The sequence below is a fragment of the Notothenia rossii genome, assembly GCF_949606895.1.
Source record: "Notothenia rossii genome assembly, chromosome: 5".
In the NCBI taxonomy this organism is placed as follows: Eukaryota; Metazoa; Chordata; class Actinopteri; order Perciformes; family Nototheniidae; genus Notothenia; species Notothenia rossii.
The window spans coordinates 18,389,055-18,408,189 of NC_136903.1; the positions used below are offsets into that span (position 1 = coordinate 18,389,055).

General features: G+C 41.7%; 1 protein-coding gene across 1 annotated transcript; it reads left to right on the forward strand.

Annotated features, from left to right (window-relative positions):
* The first annotated feature begins 6,100 nt into the window (after nt 1-6,100).
* Nucleotides 6,101-18,913, forward strand: lmf2a (lipase maturation factor 2a). Its single transcript, XM_079685525.1, has 14 exons — nt 6,101-6,569; nt 7,624-7,877; nt 7,972-8,000; nt 8,713-8,906; nt 10,686-10,864; nt 11,032-11,170; nt 11,274-11,402; nt 11,623-11,728; nt 11,809-11,905; nt 13,320-13,502; nt 16,705-16,873; nt 17,456-17,567; nt 17,830-17,938; nt 18,412-18,913. The coding sequence occupies exons 1-14, from the start codon at nt 6,476-6,478 to the stop codon at nt 18,829-18,831; spliced, it is 2,214 nt and encodes a 737-aa protein (XP_079541651.1). The 5' UTR covers nt 6,101-6,475; the 3' UTR covers nt 18,832-18,913.
* Nucleotides 18,914-19,135: the final 222 nt, after the last annotated feature.

Here is a 19,135-nt window from a genome sequence, read left to right on the forward strand (position 1 = left end):
CCCAGCTGGTACCATGTAATGTTCTTGGTTATAAATAAGACATCTTCTTGAATCTAGACTAGCTTTACTAGCCAACATGCAGTCACTTCACATCTCGTTCTGCTAACATCTATACCAGTGGTGAAGTGGGCGTTGGACGCGGGGGTACGCCGTACCCCCACTATTTGAAGCATGATTTCTTTTTTTAATAGTCTAATAAATCTAAAATCATTGCCAGTGTTATCAGTTGCAAGTGTGTATTTGTTGTAATAATGACGAAAGCATAATAGGCAGATTTCACAGTAATTATAATAAAAACGTAGCTCAAGCATTTATGCAACTTGATTTGAAGCGTTTGTGTGTGTGAGGGGCAGCACCGTGTGTGTCTAGGGTGACCAGGTGTCCCGCACTGTGCACACACAGCATGTTTATTAGTTGTCCCGCGTCCCACAAATTGAGACTATGTCCCGCATTTGAGTGACAGTCGTGCAGAAAGTCCGGATCGGTTCGATGGCAGCCGGTACCGCCCTTTATTATTATATTGTCTAAACGGCATCATGTAGGCTAAGTTGTGCCCCCCGCCCCTCCAGGAGAAAATGCCACTGTATATCACCAAGTTTTCATAGTTTTGTGTGTAAAATAGATCGCTGCAGTGAACACGACTTTATGTATTTGTTTATGGTTTATTTGATATGGAGGGATGCAGTATAAGTTCAGAGAAGAAGCAACCCCTATATATTGTTTATTTTATTTCGTTTCATTTTGGCACCATGGTAGAGGCAAATATAGAGTTAATATGCGGACATCGTAATGTCCCGTTTACTAAAATATGTATTGTTTTATGATGTTTAGTTGACAAAATAGTCATTGTGCTACATTTTGCTGCACTCAAGCATACATCTGAATACAAGAGGTGTGTCCGCCTTTGGCCATAAGGGGGAGTATTGTATATTTATATTTTGTATAGATGTTGCAACTCTACAGAGCTTTGGCAATACTATATGTAACTGAGGTCATGCTAATAAAGCTATTGAATTGAGTATACCTTTAAGTGAGCGCTTCTGTCAGGAGGAAACAAAGGTTCACCAACACATTGCACTCTACTGCTGAGAAAGGCTGTGCAAAGACGTGAAACGATGTGCTGCAATGTCTGTGTATTTTTGAAGAATGCAAAGTAAAGGAAGAAAGTAATAACTCGCACTGAGTCTTGATACATAACTTTATTTCCTTATTTTCATTTGAGAAAAACTTTCCAATGATGTATTATTTCTGTGTTACACACACACCATTACTGAATTAATTCTAAAACCAAGAATTACCTACAAGGAGGGACAAAACAAGGACACCAGACATGATTCTTTTCCAATTACAGAAGGCCTATATTTATTTAAGTAGGCCTAACTAAATTGTGATATCAGTTTAATCAGTAATGTGTGTAGTGTATGGGTGTTATGTGTCAGTATATCAAGCAAAGAGAGATAGCAGGCCAGTGTGTGGTCGGGCGCATTAGGAAAGCAAGACAATAAATGGCAAATATAGAAAATAAACGGATTTGAGTTACGTCCAAAACAATAGCCTATATGTGGGAGAAAATACGTTCTATGCAGTTTAGTTCTGTGTGAACATAATTTTGAGGAGACAAGGTTGCACAAGAACATGTAACTATGTTATCGTGCAACCTTGTCTCCTCAAAATTATGTTATATTTGCCATTTATTGTCTTGCTTTCCTACAATGCGCCCGACCACGCACTAGCCTGCTCTCTTTGCTTGATATACTGACAACTGAAGAGAGTAGAGAAAATGTATTCAGAAACAAATTATTTTGAATTGAACAGATGGCATTATTTGTGACTTGAGTGCAGGTTCCAGATCAGAGCAGCAGTATGTGAAACATTTGTGCCCATTCTCAAGCTGACAGATATAGCTGAAGAGCTGATAAAGACAACAAGCCGGGCACTGACAAAAAAATACAACAAGGATCTCACAGCTGAATTGGAAAATGAAATGCTGCACGTGAACACAATATATAGTGCCACAATATATAGTGCCACATCCCCTCTTAGCAGCTACAGAGCATTTCTGGAGAAATCTGTATTATTTAAATAATAACTTGTAAAGTTTTGTCAGCTTTCTTAAGTTTTAATTATTTAGCTTTTTGGCCTATATCCTTTCTGATTGTGTGAGTGTTTTTGTTTATGCAAATACCCCTGACTAGTGAAGTCTTGTTCAGCTGTGTTTTATTATGCTGTACAGTAGGCCTAAGCACTTTCTCACTGTGGTTAGAAAATGAAGACGTGATTTTGTTAGCTTTGTCTTATACCATTGGAATGATAAATAGTTAAATAAACATGAATAGATTAGATAGAACAGATTCATGTGTACAGTTGTTGGCTCAATTATTTGTAAATACATTTCAAAAGATGCATGAGAGACATGGATCAAGAGAGGAAGGGGGCCCACAGAGAAAGCTTATGGCCCGGAGTTTTGTGCTATGCCTCTGCTCATCCGTATGTCGAGGGTATTTCCAACCTAGGCTAAGTACTTTCTTTGCGTTCAGGTCACTGCAAATCAAGATACACAAAAAATGGTTTCTAAAATCTGCTTTCGCTATGCTGTTGCTGAGGTCGCTGAAAAATAAGCACATCAAATCTCATCCTCTGAATGTTATTCTGTGGTGTGTCCTTATACATAAAGTATATGGGTGTGCTGGTGATTCAGAGAGAGAGAGAGAGAGAGAGAGAGAGAGAGAGAAACAATTCTTCCCAAAACTCAACCATAAGCATTCTCAAATATTTAAAAATGAAAATGAAAAACTAAAAATACTTCTCTGGGAATACAAAGAGAGCTGCATTGTTGCAGGACAGTTTGTCTCTGCCATAGTCTGAGGGACAGTTTGTCTCTGCCACAGTCTGAGGGAATCGGAATGAGCAGATACACTAGGTCTCACATCTTATGTATATATATACTATTCTATTTTGTATTAATGTATTATATGAATGAAATGAATCTCTATTCCTTGTAAACAAAAAACATGTTCTTAGCAGTTTTTTTATAACTCTTTATTTGTTTATTTGTGTGTATTTTTGTATAGATGTTGCAACTATACAGAGCTTTGGCAATACTGTATGTAAATATGCATGCTAATAAAGCTTTGAATTGAATTGAGAGATACAATGGATACGGAGGCGAGACGTAAGTCATTCACGCGCTAATGCACACGCACGTCGTTCACGTGCATATGCACACACACGTCATTCACACGCTTATCATATGATAGGACTTTCTAAGTTACGCCGCCGCCACGTGAGCGCGTACTTTGGGTGCACCTATGATACGTCGTCGTGACGTCTGACGTCTGACAACATCGTGACGCCGCCTGTATTGTACGTCAACCCATTCAAAATTGATGAAGGCGTTGGCGCACGTTGACACGTCAGTTCTCCGCTCAGTTAGCTTAGTTATCTGTTCTTTGGCACAAGTCACACGAATCACACCTCATAGATATCTGTTCTTTGGCACAAGTCACACCTCATACAGGTCTCGTTAAAAATCCTTGCGTCAGCGTCTCACCTATTGGGCGTGCTCTCTTCTGACCATATTTGGAAGTACAACTTCCTACAGGTTCAACCCATAGACTGTGGCCCATTCCCAAACCGCCCCCTACACCCTACCCCTACACCCTACCCCTCCGTTTGCGCGTTCACGCGGAGGGTCCGCCATATTGAGGGCTGTTCCAAACCAACGAGTGTGGAGCGGTGTGGAGGGGGGAGTGGGCTATCAAACCCTCAAACAGCGAGTCTGCAGCGGTGCTGACTTGAAACGCTTGAGACCGGTCTCTACCTGACCGGATTCACGCTGTGTGTGTCCGTCAGGAAACACGCTGTTTACAAGTAGTTCCAGCAAACATCCACTGATAAACTGTGATGTTAACAACCTCATATGTTTTTAACTTAGGATCATACCTGTGTTTAGTCTAGAAAAAGGTAAATGTGTGCATTTTATTATAAAGTTGTGTATATTTACAGACTGTTGCAAAAACTAATAAGCTATAAACATCAGGTTTAAAACTAAAAGAGCTTTACAAAAAAGTAACACAATTAAAGATGTTTGGAGTTTTATTTGAGTTATTAATTTACATTTTTTGTCTAAGAGATGCTGATTTGAAACCGTTGTTACATACAGTTACGGCATTTCCTGTTTCTGCCGGAGAGAGGGGAGGCTGTCCCAAAGCTTGCCGCTGTATTTACTCCCTCCATCTGACAGGAGGGAGCCTCGTTGAGCTGCGACTGTGGCTACAGACGGAGTTCACTCCGTCACGGAGGGGTAGGGTCGAGGGAGTGGTTTGGGATTGGGCCTGTATATAAAAAGGTTCAACCTCCAATGGCCGCGGCCGCAGCCTTCTCTTAAATCTGACTGGAAATGTGGATGCGAAATGGAGGACATTCAAGCATCAGCTTCTGCTGTACGCTGCAGCTGTCTGAGCGGATACAAAGTCTAGAAAAATAGCAATACTGCTAACCGTTGCCGGACCAGAAGCATTGGACACAATAAATGGCCCAGATTTGTACACCTCGAAATCTTGTGGTGCAGGAAGAAATACACACCACTAGAACTAGCAGGGCCAGGGCTCTACTAACAATAGCACCCCCCGCTCAACAACTTCTCCTACAACCCTAAATACGCCTCTGGTTGGGAGTCGGAATGGAGAGAGGTTCCTTGGGATGGACGGGGAATGCTACTAGAGAGCTAGCGGTGATTTCTATGAAAACAAGTCGTTACACGCCGTCCTCCGAGCTGGACAACAATATCTGCAGCCCCGTGCGCAGGGACAATCTACAAAGTGCAAAGCCCAAAAAAGATAACAAATAAATAACTTCCCTGTCACAATGTAAAGTCCTAACAAAATTGGTTTTACCTTTACAGACTATAGTTTTACTAAACACATCCCTTCAGGGCCGTGGGAAGTAGGGGTGCTGAGGGTGCTGCAGCACCCCCTGGTGGAGGACAGGGGATCTGCACTTCAACAAGATATAATACAAAAAAAAAACGAATTTTCAGCCTTGATGTAACAACATTCATAATTAAGTAAAGATAACACCCTTTTTCAACCCGGTTACATTTGCCATTTGCCCTGTATGATGGGCGCTGTAGTGATGAAAGTGGGGGATGTTGGCTTAGCAGGCGCCCACAGCTCACAGCCAAAGTGAGAGAGATAGAGAGAGGGGATACCGCGGGGATACCGTGGTACCGGCGGGGATTGTTGTTAGCTTCTGCTGCGCTAACGGATATAAGAAGCTGTTTCTACAATAATGTGGAGGGAGAGTTCTGTCCTATCAGACTGAGAGGCTCAGTGAGGTAAAGGACTCTGAGGGTTTGGATAGCTCACTTTAGTCTAAGTTATCTCAGTGAGTCTCAAACGTTTTGATCACAATTTATGTAAACAAATATTTCCAAGGCACACCTTTTATAATTATTAGGATAAATAAAAACAGGTTTGAAATCATTCCAATGTATACTATAGGACAGTAAACCAAAAATAACGTTTAAAACTGGAGAGATTTAAAAATATAAACACAAATATAAACACAAATAAAATAAGTTACATTTATTTGTTATTGGCTATGGTAGGTTATTGGAAATGTTCACATACTTATTTGATTAATAAAATGCAAACCGATCTGTTGTACCCTCTAGATCAGTCTAGTAATTGGGCGCTCAAAGTGCACCAGATTGAAGCATTTGACTTCAAAATGTTAAAAAAAATCTTCCCGGGGGGGCACCCCCGGACCCCCCTAGAGGATGTGAAGTCCACCCCTCCAATTTAAACATGTTTTAATACTAAATACATTTGAAGCCTTGTTATATAAGCTGTCCACCATGTCAATATGTTTCTCTTTTTGTAGTGTATTTGTCTTTTGCAGAGGTTTTTCATTGCCAGCTAAAATCTTGCCTATAGGGCAGCACATTGGTCAGAACCAGCCCCTGGTGTCATCCCCACAGCACCCCCCATTTGAAACATGTTCCCACGGCTATGCTTTAGAGGTTTAAATGCTTTTAAATGAACTACGTTTACATTTTTTTGTGCATTTACTGATAAATATTGTATATGAACAAAAACAAGAATAATTCCATAATCAAATAAAAAAACTGAAATATAGAGGGTATGACCTGGAATGTTCCACCTGTTCAGGAGTCCAGCGCGTATACAAAAATATGCACAAGAGCAAATTGCTAGTATGAAATAATAAACCATCCCTGACACAAGATTAAACTGCACGTATTTTATCCGATGCTCATGAACGCAGCATAGAGTTGTTGAAAGCAGCGGTAGCGACATCCTCCGGCTGTGTGTGTGAATCGCTCCCCGCTACGTGTCCCTGTCCCCGGGCTACATTAACAAATCCTGCTGCCCTGCACCCCTTCTGCTCCAGGAGCAGACAGCGGTAACTCGGCCCTGAAGCAGCGGCTCTCCTCCTCCAGCAGCCCGGCCTAGACATGGGGGAAATCATCCAGCCACGGCGCATGTTCCTCTGGAGCATGGCGGTCATCTATCTGACTGCCTTTGTATCCCTCTACGTGCAAATACCAGGTGAGACCCACTACTCTGCAGCCTGTGTGGAAGCTAGCTCTCCTAACTTACTACTACTGTCTGTGTTAGCCTGTTAGCTCAGCTGGCAACTTGTATTCTCTTGAAGAGGAGGAAGTTTCAGTGGGCTGTAGTCAGAAAGCGTTTCCTACTCCTGGCTAACTTTACGAGCTAACATCTGCAGAGAGACTGCAAAACGGCTGTGAAAACGCACACACGCACTAATGTAAAGTTTTACAGTAACCACACACCCGCTGTTTTATGACGCCCTTATCAGTAGCCCTCCAGAAGACCTCGCTCTCGCCCGTGTTGAGACCACACATACACACTGTGCAATGCCTATAAGTCACAGTGTCAATATCATTTTCCGGGGCATGATTTTTAAATTAATTCATAACAATTACAGGAATAAGTATATATTAATTAAAACAAATGTACATTTTATTTGTTATTTTATTAGGGTTGTAAACACACTTGCATGTAGAAAGCAGTCTATTGTTTATAAATACATTAAATGCTTTTATGCTGTCTGTTTTATAATAATTTTTCTGTAATTCTTTAACCTGGGAAGCACTAATTCTGAAGCTTGAAAAGTGGTATGTAAATAAATTGTTAATATTATCTACTATACATTACTAGCTTGTCTGTACCGTGCAGGCATTGATCATGATTATAGTCTGTAGGAGTGATGGATTTTCTAAAAGATACAAGAAGGTTTATTTAACAAATACAAAAACAAATTAGCATCAAAACATATTATTATTGTGAAATGGACCCACTGCAGAATGAGTACTTTTACTTTTGGTACTTTAAGTATATTTTGATGCTAATACTTTTCTACTTTTACTTGAGTAACCTGTTGAATGCAGGACTTTTACTTGTAACAGAGTATTCCTACACTATGGTACTTTCACAATATCTGAGTATTTCTCCCACCTCTGCAAATGAATGAGTGAAAAAATGCAGTTCCTCCTTAAAAAGCAAAAGGGATCGCAATGGTTTAAATTCCTAAGCTGTATATGTTGATTTAATTGTTGCTTCCCATGTTTATTGCTAGGTCTCTATGGTAATGAAGGGCTGCTGCCTGCGCGCTGGCAGCTAAAATACAGCGGTAAGTCTCTCTGGGAGCAGCTGCTGTCTTCCCCCAGCCTGCTGTGGTTTGGCCCTCAGCTCGGCGTGGACACTCACACCGCCATGGAGCTGCTGTGTCTTCTGGGGGCCGCACTGAGCTTCGCTGCAACGCTGGTGGAGTCTCTGCGAGACAGCCTGGTGTTTTTCTGCCTTTGGGCCCTGTACCTGTCCATGTACCAGGTAAGTTTACAGCTTTAACTGCACCCAGTCTTCTTTCACATGCATCTGTCAAGGTGTTCTCTCTTTCATCTGTCACTTCTGTTTCTCATTTCAGGTGGGCCAGGTTTTTCTCTACTTTCAATGGTGAGTTATGATTTATAGACAGTCTTCGATAGATTACTTTGAAATGCAGTCATTTCAGAATACATATTACAAGTCATTTTGTTTTATTAGAAGCATTATTTAATACAAAAAAAAAAGGAATGATATCTCAATACTTCTGGATTTACTTTCGGATTACTTAAATTCAATCTTTGAAAAAATTGATGCAGCCACAAAAATATATGATTTCTTTCTAAGTTTACAAAAAGTTTTTCAATGAGAATAAAGTAAATGTTGCACATTCAGCATTAACAGCTTATCCAATACAAAACCACATAGAAGACTTTGTTCTTTTAACTGACTTTTTTAAATTTATTTGCTGAATTAAGACATAATCAAAAATGTTATAAAGTTATCCTTAATGTTATAACTATTATCTTATTACACACTTTTTCAGGTCTGTTTCTAGTTACATTTTTGCCTGCAATCGGTTAAAGATATCCCGATTTAGTTACTTGATTTACTTAACTCAATATTTCTTTTTTGGTTATTAAGAGAATAGTGTTCTGAGTAGCAGTTGACTAAAGAGATCCCAAGAAAGATTTAGCGGTTTACCGTTAAGTGTACGCCATCCTCAGTCCACTGTTAACATGCTTCTGCTGCTGTTCAACAACACTGTATACAAACTAGAATGACAACAACTATTGCCTCTATACCTCCAACAATATAATAATTTATCCTTCTCACTGTCCAGGGACAACTTGCTCCTGGAGACAGGTTTCCTCTGTATCCTTGTGGCTCCACTGACGTTACTCAGAGGGTCGCGAGGGGTCAGAGAGCACGACCGCCTGACCTTCTGGCTGACCCGCTGGCTGCTGTTCAGGCTCATGTTTGCCTCTGGTGTGGTGAAGCTCATGTCCCGCTGCCCAACATGGTGGGGCCTTACCGGTATGTATAAGAGTCTGATGGAGTGAGGGTCTGTTTTTTGTTGTACTTCCATTGTAGCGAGTATGTGTAGAGGGTATTGGAACTGCGACAAACGATTAATTGATGATTATAAAACGGACAAGTCAAATCAAGCAATCTGATTGGTTCTTAGCCGTGATATACTGAGCGTATACCACGGGTAGAATTGTAAGTTACTTTTCACAACAAGTCAGTATCCCTCCGCGTCTGAGAAAAACAGTATACCGTTGGGCTGAAAAGCAAACTGCCTGCAGTTTGCTTTTCATACTGGAACAAGAAAGCAGCGGAGAAGTAACGGGGCAGAAGCCCTCCTTTTTGACGCAGCGGTCCAGACATAGACATCAAACGCCAAAACATATTCAGTGTGCAGTTCCTTTGGCATTAGGGCAGGGATATCTAGATACTTTTGAAGGTTTAACATAATGACTTGTGCTACTTTTAAAGCAAGCAACGATGTTTTCAAATCTGTAATCAAAGAGGTCCGCAAAAACGCTATCGACCAATCAGATTGCTTGATTGACTTGTCAGTTTTATACATATATTTAAATTTCTTCCGTTACGAAACAAACTTACAAAGCATAAAATGGAAACATTTAAGATTAACTTCGACCTCCGGGGGGGGTCTTACTATAGTATGGAGGAGTGGATTGAGCAGTGCCTATCTCCAGAAAAAAAAAAAGCACCTAAACTACGACATGCAGAGCTACGTGAAGAGCAGGTAGACCAACTGGAAAAGTACCACCATTCAAAAGCTTTCTGATGCGGGTCTTGAAACAAAGCAGAGAAATTATGACCGTTAGTGGCCACAGGTGCGAAAGCTCTCTCCAGAGCTACTGGAAGCCCAATCTCGGGGACCGGAGAAAGTGGAGCAATATTCTCGCCACGCCAAGCAACAGCCTAGAACAACCTCAACCTATACAAGTGACCACGTAAGCCATGCTACTGATGCTGGACAGTTTTTCAGTGGATGCAGAATAAACGGCAACATACACATTCATGTAGATAAACAGCCAAATAATGGATCAACGCTCTCTGTCTAATATGTTCGCTTGCTGTTAGTGTTGTTGCATAACAACCACCTTGCACTATGTTTTGTGCAGAAGGCAACGGAGGGACTATTTTATTTTGAACATCATTATTTACTAATAAAAACTATTTAAATTAGAGTGTGTATTTTTCTTTCATATTGCCACACTTGGTAACCGTTTTATAAAAGCAATAGCTCACTTCAGGCCGTGGTATATGCTCATTATATCACAGCTAAGGGGGTTGTCGACCCTCCGCTTCGCGTCGGGCCGAACCACGCCCCTTAGCTGTGATATAATGAGCATATACCACGGCCTGTCGTGAGCTATTGCTTAAATAATCTGGTCTAAACAATGACAACAAATTGTGATAAATGTTCATAAAAGTTTTCCAACTCTAAGGATATAAATGTCTTGTTTTTCCAGTATTAAACCCAAAGATTTTCAGTTTAATATGAAAAAGATTGATATTAATAAGGAAATCTTCATCTTTGATTGGGTGAAAACAGCATTTTATGCATAATAATCAAATATCCTAATATCTGGCGATATACTTTTCTGTCAATCTGTCTGTCTCGTCAGTTTTTTGACTAATCATTGCATCTCCAGACGATATTACGACAATTTGAAAACTATATTTGGAGTTTTTCCGATTAAAACTGACTACAGCGCGTTCAAATGATATAGCATTGGTTTTTTCTCAGGTAAAGACTTTTTGTTTGTGTGTGTTGAGCAGCTCTGACGTATCACTACGAGACGCAGTGTCTCCCCACCTCCCTGGCCTGGTTTGCCCACCAGCTGCCATTGTGGTGGCAGAAGCTGAGTGTGGTGGGGACCTTCGTCATAGAGATCGTTGTACCGCTGCTCTTCTTCAGTCCTCAGCGCAGACTCCGGATCGGGGCTTTTTACTTGCAGGTAGGGGAAAAGGGTGTGCTATCACAAACTGAAATCTGAAATGAGAGTCAGTTTGCCTCTAAAGCATTGTGCTTTATTAAAATATATTGTTGTACTCTCAAGTAGCTGCTTGGTTTGTGCTGCAGAATAAATTATTCATTGATCTGGATTTATTTTTTCTTTTGAAGGTGTTGCTCCAAGTGCTCATCATTTTGTCCGGCAACTACAATTTCTTCAACCTGCTGACTTTGGCTCTCTGTCTGTCGCTGCTGGATGACCAGCATGTACACTTCTGGCTAGGCAAGGCAGAAAAGATCAGCAACAATGGTATGATAAACATAACAGCTCATATAATTTCATTAGTTGTTTATCCATTCTGCCAAAGTTCTCTCACCACAGCTTCCTCACGCTCTCTCTTTGATCTGCTCAGACTCTAGGCTGTGTTCCTGGTTGTGTTACCTGCTGGAGCTGGCAGTCTGGTCTCTCATGATCTTCGGATCAGTTGTATGCTTTGACCTGAAGTTGGACTCAACAAAGAGGAGCATCACCTCCAAGACAGGTAGGTGTCATTTTCAATAGGAGTAATTCATTTAGTGGGAATGCTGTTAACAGCATTCCATTCCATATGGAAACCATTCAGTCATCGAAATATTCCTGATTATTCACTTTCTCCTTACACATTATATTTCAGCATAAAGCATTCCCACTAGCAATTTCTTCATGAATTGCATTCTCTAGTTTAATTCTGCTGTCTTTTGTTAACACTTTTGTCCTTGCAGCTTTCACATACCACCAGTTTAACCAGTTTCTGCAGACGGTCACCATCCCCTTTATCTGGATCGGTGTCCTCTCTCTCACCTGGGAGATGGTCACAGCCATGTTCAGGTAGGACTCTGTGTGTATATATTCTTGATTATATTGCGTGTTGACCAAATATAACATAGGAAATTCATTTGTTTTTCCAGGTGTGCATGTGTCTCCGGTTTCCTGAAGAGGTTTTGGGGAACTCTTCAGTGGTCCGTGTTTGCTGCTGCCACTGCAGCTATGTTCACCGTCAGTCTGGTGGGTGTTGTTGGAAACTCATCAATAGGCGCTTTCACACCGGAGTACTTTTGCCAGTATAGCTCCGATAGTTCTTGACATTTTGCGTTCACACCAAAAAAATCTGGATCTAGAACTTAGGTCATGAGAACCTTTTTACCTTGAGAGCAGGTACTTTCATGGGAGAAAAAAGGTTCCCATTTCTGATTGGCTGGGCGAATTGCAAACCACGCCCCGTAAAACTCTGAAAGGTTTTGTGAAGCCGCTATTGTATTTGCTGGCATTAGCATTATTAGCATTAGCCCAGCGCACCAACGAAGAGACTAACTTATGGCAACACAAAAAAAAACATGGGAGCGGTGGAGGGATGATGAGGTGTCGGCGTTCTGACGATTTACTCAGAAGGCTGTCCTCAACTCTGGGGACTTCCGGCCGGGGACTTCGGGTGGCAGTATACGCCGTGAAGTTGTTTGCGGCCTGCCAGTAAACCCAAAGCAGAAGAAGAAGAAGTGACGTCAGCGGCTTCATTTGCCTAATCCTCAGGCCCAATCCCAAACCACTCCCTCGACCCTACCCCTCCGTGACGGAGTGAACTCCGTCTGTAGCCACAGTCGCAGCTCAACGAGGCTCCCTCCTGTCAGATGGAGGGAGTAAATACAGCGGCAAGCTTTGGGACGGCCTCCCCTCCCTCCGGCAGAAACAGGAAATGCCGTAACTGTATGTAACAACGGTTTCAAATCAGCATCTCTTAGATAAAAAGTTTAAATTAATAACTCAAATAAAACTCCAAACATCTTTCATTGTGTTTCAAAGCTCTTTTAGTTTTAAACCTGATGTTTATAAGCTTCTTAGTTTTTGCAACGGTCTGTAAATATACACAACTTTATAATAAAATGCACACATTTACCTTTTTCTAGACTAAACACAGGTATGATCCTAAGTTAAAAACATATGAGGTTATCATGAGGTTGTTAACATCGCAGTTTATCAGTGGATGTTTGCTGGAACTACTTTTTAACAGCTTGTTTCCTGACGGACACACACAGCGTGTCTCCGGTCAGGTAGAGACCGGTGTCAAGTCAGCACCGCTGCAGACTCGCTGTTTGAGGGCTTGATAGCCCACTCCCCCTCCACACCGCTCCACACTCGTTGGTTTGGAACAGCCCTCAATATGACGGACCCTCCGTGTGAATGCGCAAACGGAGGGTTAGGGGTAGGGTGTAGGGGGCGGTTTGGGAATGGGCCTCCCTCAGAGACTTATTCCGTGTGTGAACCATGGTGTGAACGCGATCTGCTCTTTAGTTCATCAGAGTTCTGTTGTGCTTCCTGGCATTTGATTATCGCACTTGTCCATATTACAATTTATTGTGCAGCCCTTATTCCTTCCAACCTGGTTGCTGTCACTACTTATGTTGACCTTTTTTCTCGGTCCCAGGTGCCATACAGCTATATAGAGTACGACTCTCACGGCAAGCTGTGGCCCGGGGTGCGTCGGGCCTACGACCTGGTGGATCGCTTCCAGCTGGTCAACTCTTACGGCCTTTTCAGAAGGATGACCGGGGTCAGCGGGCGGCCGGAGGTCGTCATCGAGGGAAGCAACGACGCAGTCTCATGGACGGTGAGAGAAAGAAGTTCTCATTGGCGATGGTTTTAATAGGATCTAAATATGGCTGTTAAGGATGTCCAGAGTTGATCGACAACGAATCAATTAGGCAATTCAAAGTAAAATAATCATAATAAAAAAACTTTTTTTTATTACCGTAATTTTCGGACTATAAGCCGCGCCTTTTTTCCAATTTTTCGACGCTGCGGCTTATATAACGGTGCGGCTAATCTATGGATTTGTACAGCTAACGGCCATTAGGGGACCTCCTAAATCTATGGATTTTACAGGTTACAGTCCACCACCTTTAACTCTGGGCTCTATGGCCGGTCCGCGCCCCCCACCTTTAAGCGGCGGGCTCCAGCAGGAAAAGCTGGAGGCCGGAAAAGAGTGAGACAGGTAGCGCGCAAAAGTAAAAGTGGAACCGAGAGTGGTACGAGAGACAGAACGAGAGCAAGACAGAGAGACATTACGAGAGCGAGACAGTTTGTCCCCGTACCACTGGTTGAAAACCACTGCTGTAGATCACTGCCGGTACGTGCGCTGGGAGCGCACCGTTTAAGTTTGAAAGTTGAAAAGTTTGTGTGTCTGAAACGATATGTGATACAGTCAGAGCTGCCAACATACACGATTTTGGCGTAGCAGATACGATTTCCAGGCCCTAATTACGCCGCTACGCTTGACTTGAATATCCTACGCATTACCTAACAAATCGAAAAATGAATCGGTGAGCTGGCAGCCTCGTGCATGTGTTGACATCCAACCAGCACTAAAGCTCACATATAAGCCGTTTTATGATTCGTCCCTTGCGTTGGCAAAGAGCCAATAGGATCGGCTGTACTTCTTTTTTGTAATGCCCTCACTACTGTTACCAGGATGCTATGCTGTTTTGGCTCCCGCTGTTGATGAAGAATTCTATTCATGTAGACCAGTGCCGTGCGGTGAGGTTCGTAGCTGGCTTTCAGAGTCAGATAGGCCTATGTGAAAAATATGTGAAGTCAATAGAGTATATTAAAACATACCCGTACTTTTCGGACTATAAGCCGCGCCTTTTTTCCCATTTTTCGACGCTGCGGCTTATATAACGGTGCGGCTAATCTATGGATTTTTAAAGCTAACGGCCACCGCCTTTAACTCTATGGGCTCTATGGCCGGTCCGCGGACCCCCACCTTTAAGCGGCGGGTTCCAGCAGGAAAAGCTGGAGGTCGGAAAAGAGTGAGACAGGTAGCGCGCAAAAGTAAAAGTGGAACCGAGAGTGGTACGAGAGACAGAACGAGAGCAAGACAGACAGACATTACGAGAGCGAGACAGTTTGTCCCCGTACCACTGGTTGAAAACCGCTGCTCTAGATCACTGCCGGTACGTGCGCTGGGAGCGCACCGTTTAATTTTGAAAGTTGAAAAGTTTGTGTGTCTGAAACACTATGTGATACAGTACAGTTTACACAGCACAGTACATGTTCTGTAGCTACTATTGCAATAAATACTAACACTTGAATACGTTATGCAAATATGCAACTTGTTTGTTGAAATGTTAATAAATGGGAGCTTCCTCAAACAGCCATCTCTTTCCCGACAATCCCCTCTGTGCACGAACCCTTACATATGGTAATTAAACATTAAAACACCTGCGGCTTATAGTCCAGTGCGGCTTATATATGTGACCAGACACACAGTGGCACCTGATGAGTCAGCTGAAGGATGGAAATGGCCATCTCAAGTACCCTTTACTCTGCAAGGTAATGCTGGCTATCCTCTGCATCTTCCATTCCAATGCAGACTGCGAACGCATCTTCAGTCTTGTCACAAAAAACAGAACGGAGTTCAGACCTAGTATGGGAATGGAGACCCTGAGTACCCTCATTACCCACAAACAATTCATGGTGGCAAAGGGGTCTGTCTGCTACAAGCAGGCGTACTCCAAGACAACTCTTGCCAAGGCCAAGTCAGCAACCTATGACCATCTAAAGTGAGAGGTTGATCAGATGGTCATGTCACAGCCAAAGGTTCCCTTGAGTTGAACTCTGTTCTAAAAAAGGCTGTGTACAGGTTTTTCATGTGTTATTGTTCAGTATTGTTTCATGATGAATTCTGTTCGGTTAATAAAAATATTTTTTTGTGTATGTTGGTGTTTAATTGTGTGCAACAGTACAGGGAAAAGGAGAAATTATACACAAAAAATTTACTTTGCAGAAAAACATGTCCTAATATGACCTAGATTGCATCTCAGAGCATGTAAAGTCTCTGGCTTCTGATAAGATAAGATAAGATAACTTTTATTAATCCTGTAAGGGAATTGCACATGTTATAGCAGCAGGGTGATAGGAAAAGGAATAGGGAACTATATATACATACAATTTACAGTAAAATAGAAACAGTTGAATACAAAAGATAAATAGAAATAAGTAAAGTAAAAATGAAATAAGGGGGCATTCTGGGGGCTTCGGCGGACCTCGGACCCCCCGCCGGAAAAAAAATTGCCTTCCTCCGCTCGGCATGCTACTACTTTCTATAACACAATGTTGGCAGCTCTGTACAGTACAGTTTACACAGCACAGTACATGTTCTGTAGCTACTATTGCACTAAATGGTAACACTTGAATACGTTATGCAAATATGCAACTTGTTTGTTGAAATGTTAATAAATGGGAGCTTCCTCAAACAGCCATCTCTTTCCCGACAATCCCCTCTGTGCACGAACCCTTATATATGGTAATTAAACATTAAAACACCTGCGGCTTATAGTCCAGTGCGGCTTATATATGTACACATCATTCAATTTAGCTGCTGCGGCTTATATTCAGGTGCGCCTTATAGTCCGAAAATTACGGTATTTAAATAATTTATTTTAAAAGTATTTTTTTTTCAATCAAAAATGGCAGGAATGCTGTTTTCAGCCTCTCAAATATGGAGACTTCCTGTTTTCCTTTTGTTTAATTCGTTTTTATAGGTAAATATCTTTGGGTTTTGGATTGAGATGTTGGACTTCAAGAAGCTGCAATGGACATTTTTCTCTATTTCATGAAAAAAAAATTAGACCATACCATTCATTGAGATAATAGTTTGCCTAATGATGACAGGCCTGCTCTGCTTTTTTCTTTTATTTAATGAGTATGAGAGGCCCCCAATTTTCACAATCTGTAACTGTGAGTATAACCATTGAGGCAGCACTGGACAACAAGAGTTATTCCTATCAGTATGTTCCTTTTCTTTTCAGGAGATTGAGTTTATGTACAAGCCAGGCAACCTAAGTGCCCCCCCGGCTGTGGTGACTCCTCACCAGCCGCGGTTGGACTGGCAGATGTGGTTTGCTGCCCTCGGGGATCAAACACAGGCTCCATGGTTCACCAGCCTCATGTACCGCTTGCTGCAGGGCAAGAGAGATGGTATGCTGTTATTCTCTGTTTCCTATCATTCTTTGATTTCCTTAAAGGGAAATACAACTGATTGGGTGATGGGCAAAAAACAACACGGCTGGCTTGGCTTTTTTTTTGGTTAAAACTTGAATGCTTACGTTTTTGTACAACACATAATAGGAGATCACATCACTGTTGTGATAAGAAGTTAATCCAGCCCTGGATCTTTGCACCTAATGCCTTGCCAGGGTTCATTCAAAAAGATCTTTCTTACCATTTATAAAAATGTTTGTAACATCTCTTTGCACCCAAGTTGTGCTAACAAGAAAGACTGCAGACAGAAATACACACACTTCTGCAGCATCTTTACTTTGATGACATCTGAATAAAAGTCAACAGTAACTATTTTTCATAAAATGACAGTACATCTTTAGAGTTGTTAGTGTGGGACACAGCCCAACTTTGTTACAATGTTGTTGGACCAGGACTACATGTACGCTGTGCACAGTGTAGAAAATGTTCTCTACTCTAAATGATTCAATGTTAATGAAGGCAGTGTTTGTTGGTTTTCAGGAACAAGCTGATCTCAAAGCTTTGTTTTCTGTTGTGCAGTGATAGAGTTGATCCAGACGGACGTATCACAGTATCCGTTCCACCAGGAGCCCCCGGCCTACCTCCGAGCGCACCGCTACAGATACTGGTTTACTGAACCCAAGGCTGACGGGTCAGTGCTCTCTCTCGCTCTCTCTCTCTTGCTCTCTGAAGAAATCTTGATTGTTTTCAGCTCTGAAATGACATGCTGAAAGCACACATTCAAACGTTACTGCCAAACTCAAACTCAATAAACATTGTTTAATAAATTCTTCATCCAAAACCTTTTTTATTAAGGGAGTTTATGTAGGCAATTTTAGTTATTCATTACTTTTACTGTGCAAATACTTCCTGAAAACCTTTATTTACTTTCTTTGGCTGCTCTCTGTTGGCAGATCCTACCCAGAGCGTTGGTGGAGGCGGGTCTATGATGAGGAATTCTATCCCACGGTGCACTTGGGCAACACCTTCCTGGAAACCATGCTCACTCAGTACGGACTCAAGGTAAATGTATCTCAAAAACATATTTTTAGTAATATGGAAAACAAAAATGTTTGTCAGTTGTAGGGTTGCACATTTTAGGAAATAATTACTAATAGCATTTATTTAGACTGATATTGCAATTAAGATATGATTCAAAATAATGGAGTAATTGATCATATTTCCCATTATCATGGAATAGATATATTAAAATATTATGGAGTGACTTTCTAATGGAGATCTGTGCCAAACAAATACGTTTGTTTAATATGATTTGTAGGCTTGGATTACATAAAACTTATTTTAAAATTGTATTTTTACACATGTTCTACGTTTTACCAAACATTGTGCTTTCTGCCATTTGATTATTTTACTGGTCCGTATTGGGATTTAATTTAAATTGGAATTAAATGTGTAGCCCTAGTGGGCAGTGCATGTTACATTCCCAGTCTTAAATCTTTTGAACTCTTATTAATATTCTTCTCTTTTGTCTGTAGGACAAATCTCCTCCGCGTCGTTTGCCTAACACCCCTGTGGCCAAGGCGGTGCGGTGGGTGCGCTCTCATGTCAGAGGAGTTCCTGCCCCCGTGCTCATCTGGACCCTCATCGCCTGCAGCGCCACCCTCTGTCTGCTCCACGGACTGCAGAGCAGGAACAAACACACAGAAAGAACAGCAGGCACTCAGAAGGAAGCTATGACCGATCAGAAAGCAAATGCACCTGACAGCGCTCCAGACACGGGTGGGAAGTCAGATGAAGAGCAGGAAGCAGAGGAAGAGGAGGAAGAGGAAGATGGAGGGGACTGTGAAGATGAGGTGGAGGACTGCGAAGGAGAGGAGAAATACCCTGTTGGGGACGACAAAGAAGAGGAAGACGGGATGGAAGCAGAGGAGATCCTTGAAAAGAGGAAGTTTTAAAAAGAAGATGCTTATCCCATAATGAACTGTCTGTGATATCACTGTCTGCGTCTTCATAAATGTTACGAAAATGACCAAAGAAGTTATATGTGTATATTTGTAATTCCTGATCAGCCAATTATAGAACAAATCTCCCATCTACACTTTACTGCTTTTCATTTTCCTTATATCAGTCTGTTCACAATCACTTAATTCAGCAGATCAAGATGTTTATATTTTTTGAAAGAAAAGAGAACTATAAAAATGTAAATAAGCAGTCTTCTGTTCCACTCATTAAGAGAGTAATGGTGGCTCATGTTATTCT

Bases quoted from the DNA above. Each gene is read 5' to 3' on its own strand.
- lmf2a (XM_079685525.1), top strand. From the start codon at position 6,476: ATGGGGGAAATCATCCAGCCACGGCGCATGTTCCTCTGGAGCATGGCG. The intron at 8,907-10,685 runs GTATGTATAAGA...TGTGTTGAGCAG, and splicing joins AACATGGTGGGGCCTTACCG to CTCTGACGTATCACTACGAG. The intron at 11,403-11,622 runs GTAGGTGTCATT...TTGTCCTTGCAG, and splicing joins GAGCATCACCTCCAAGACAG to CTTTCACATACCACCAGTTT.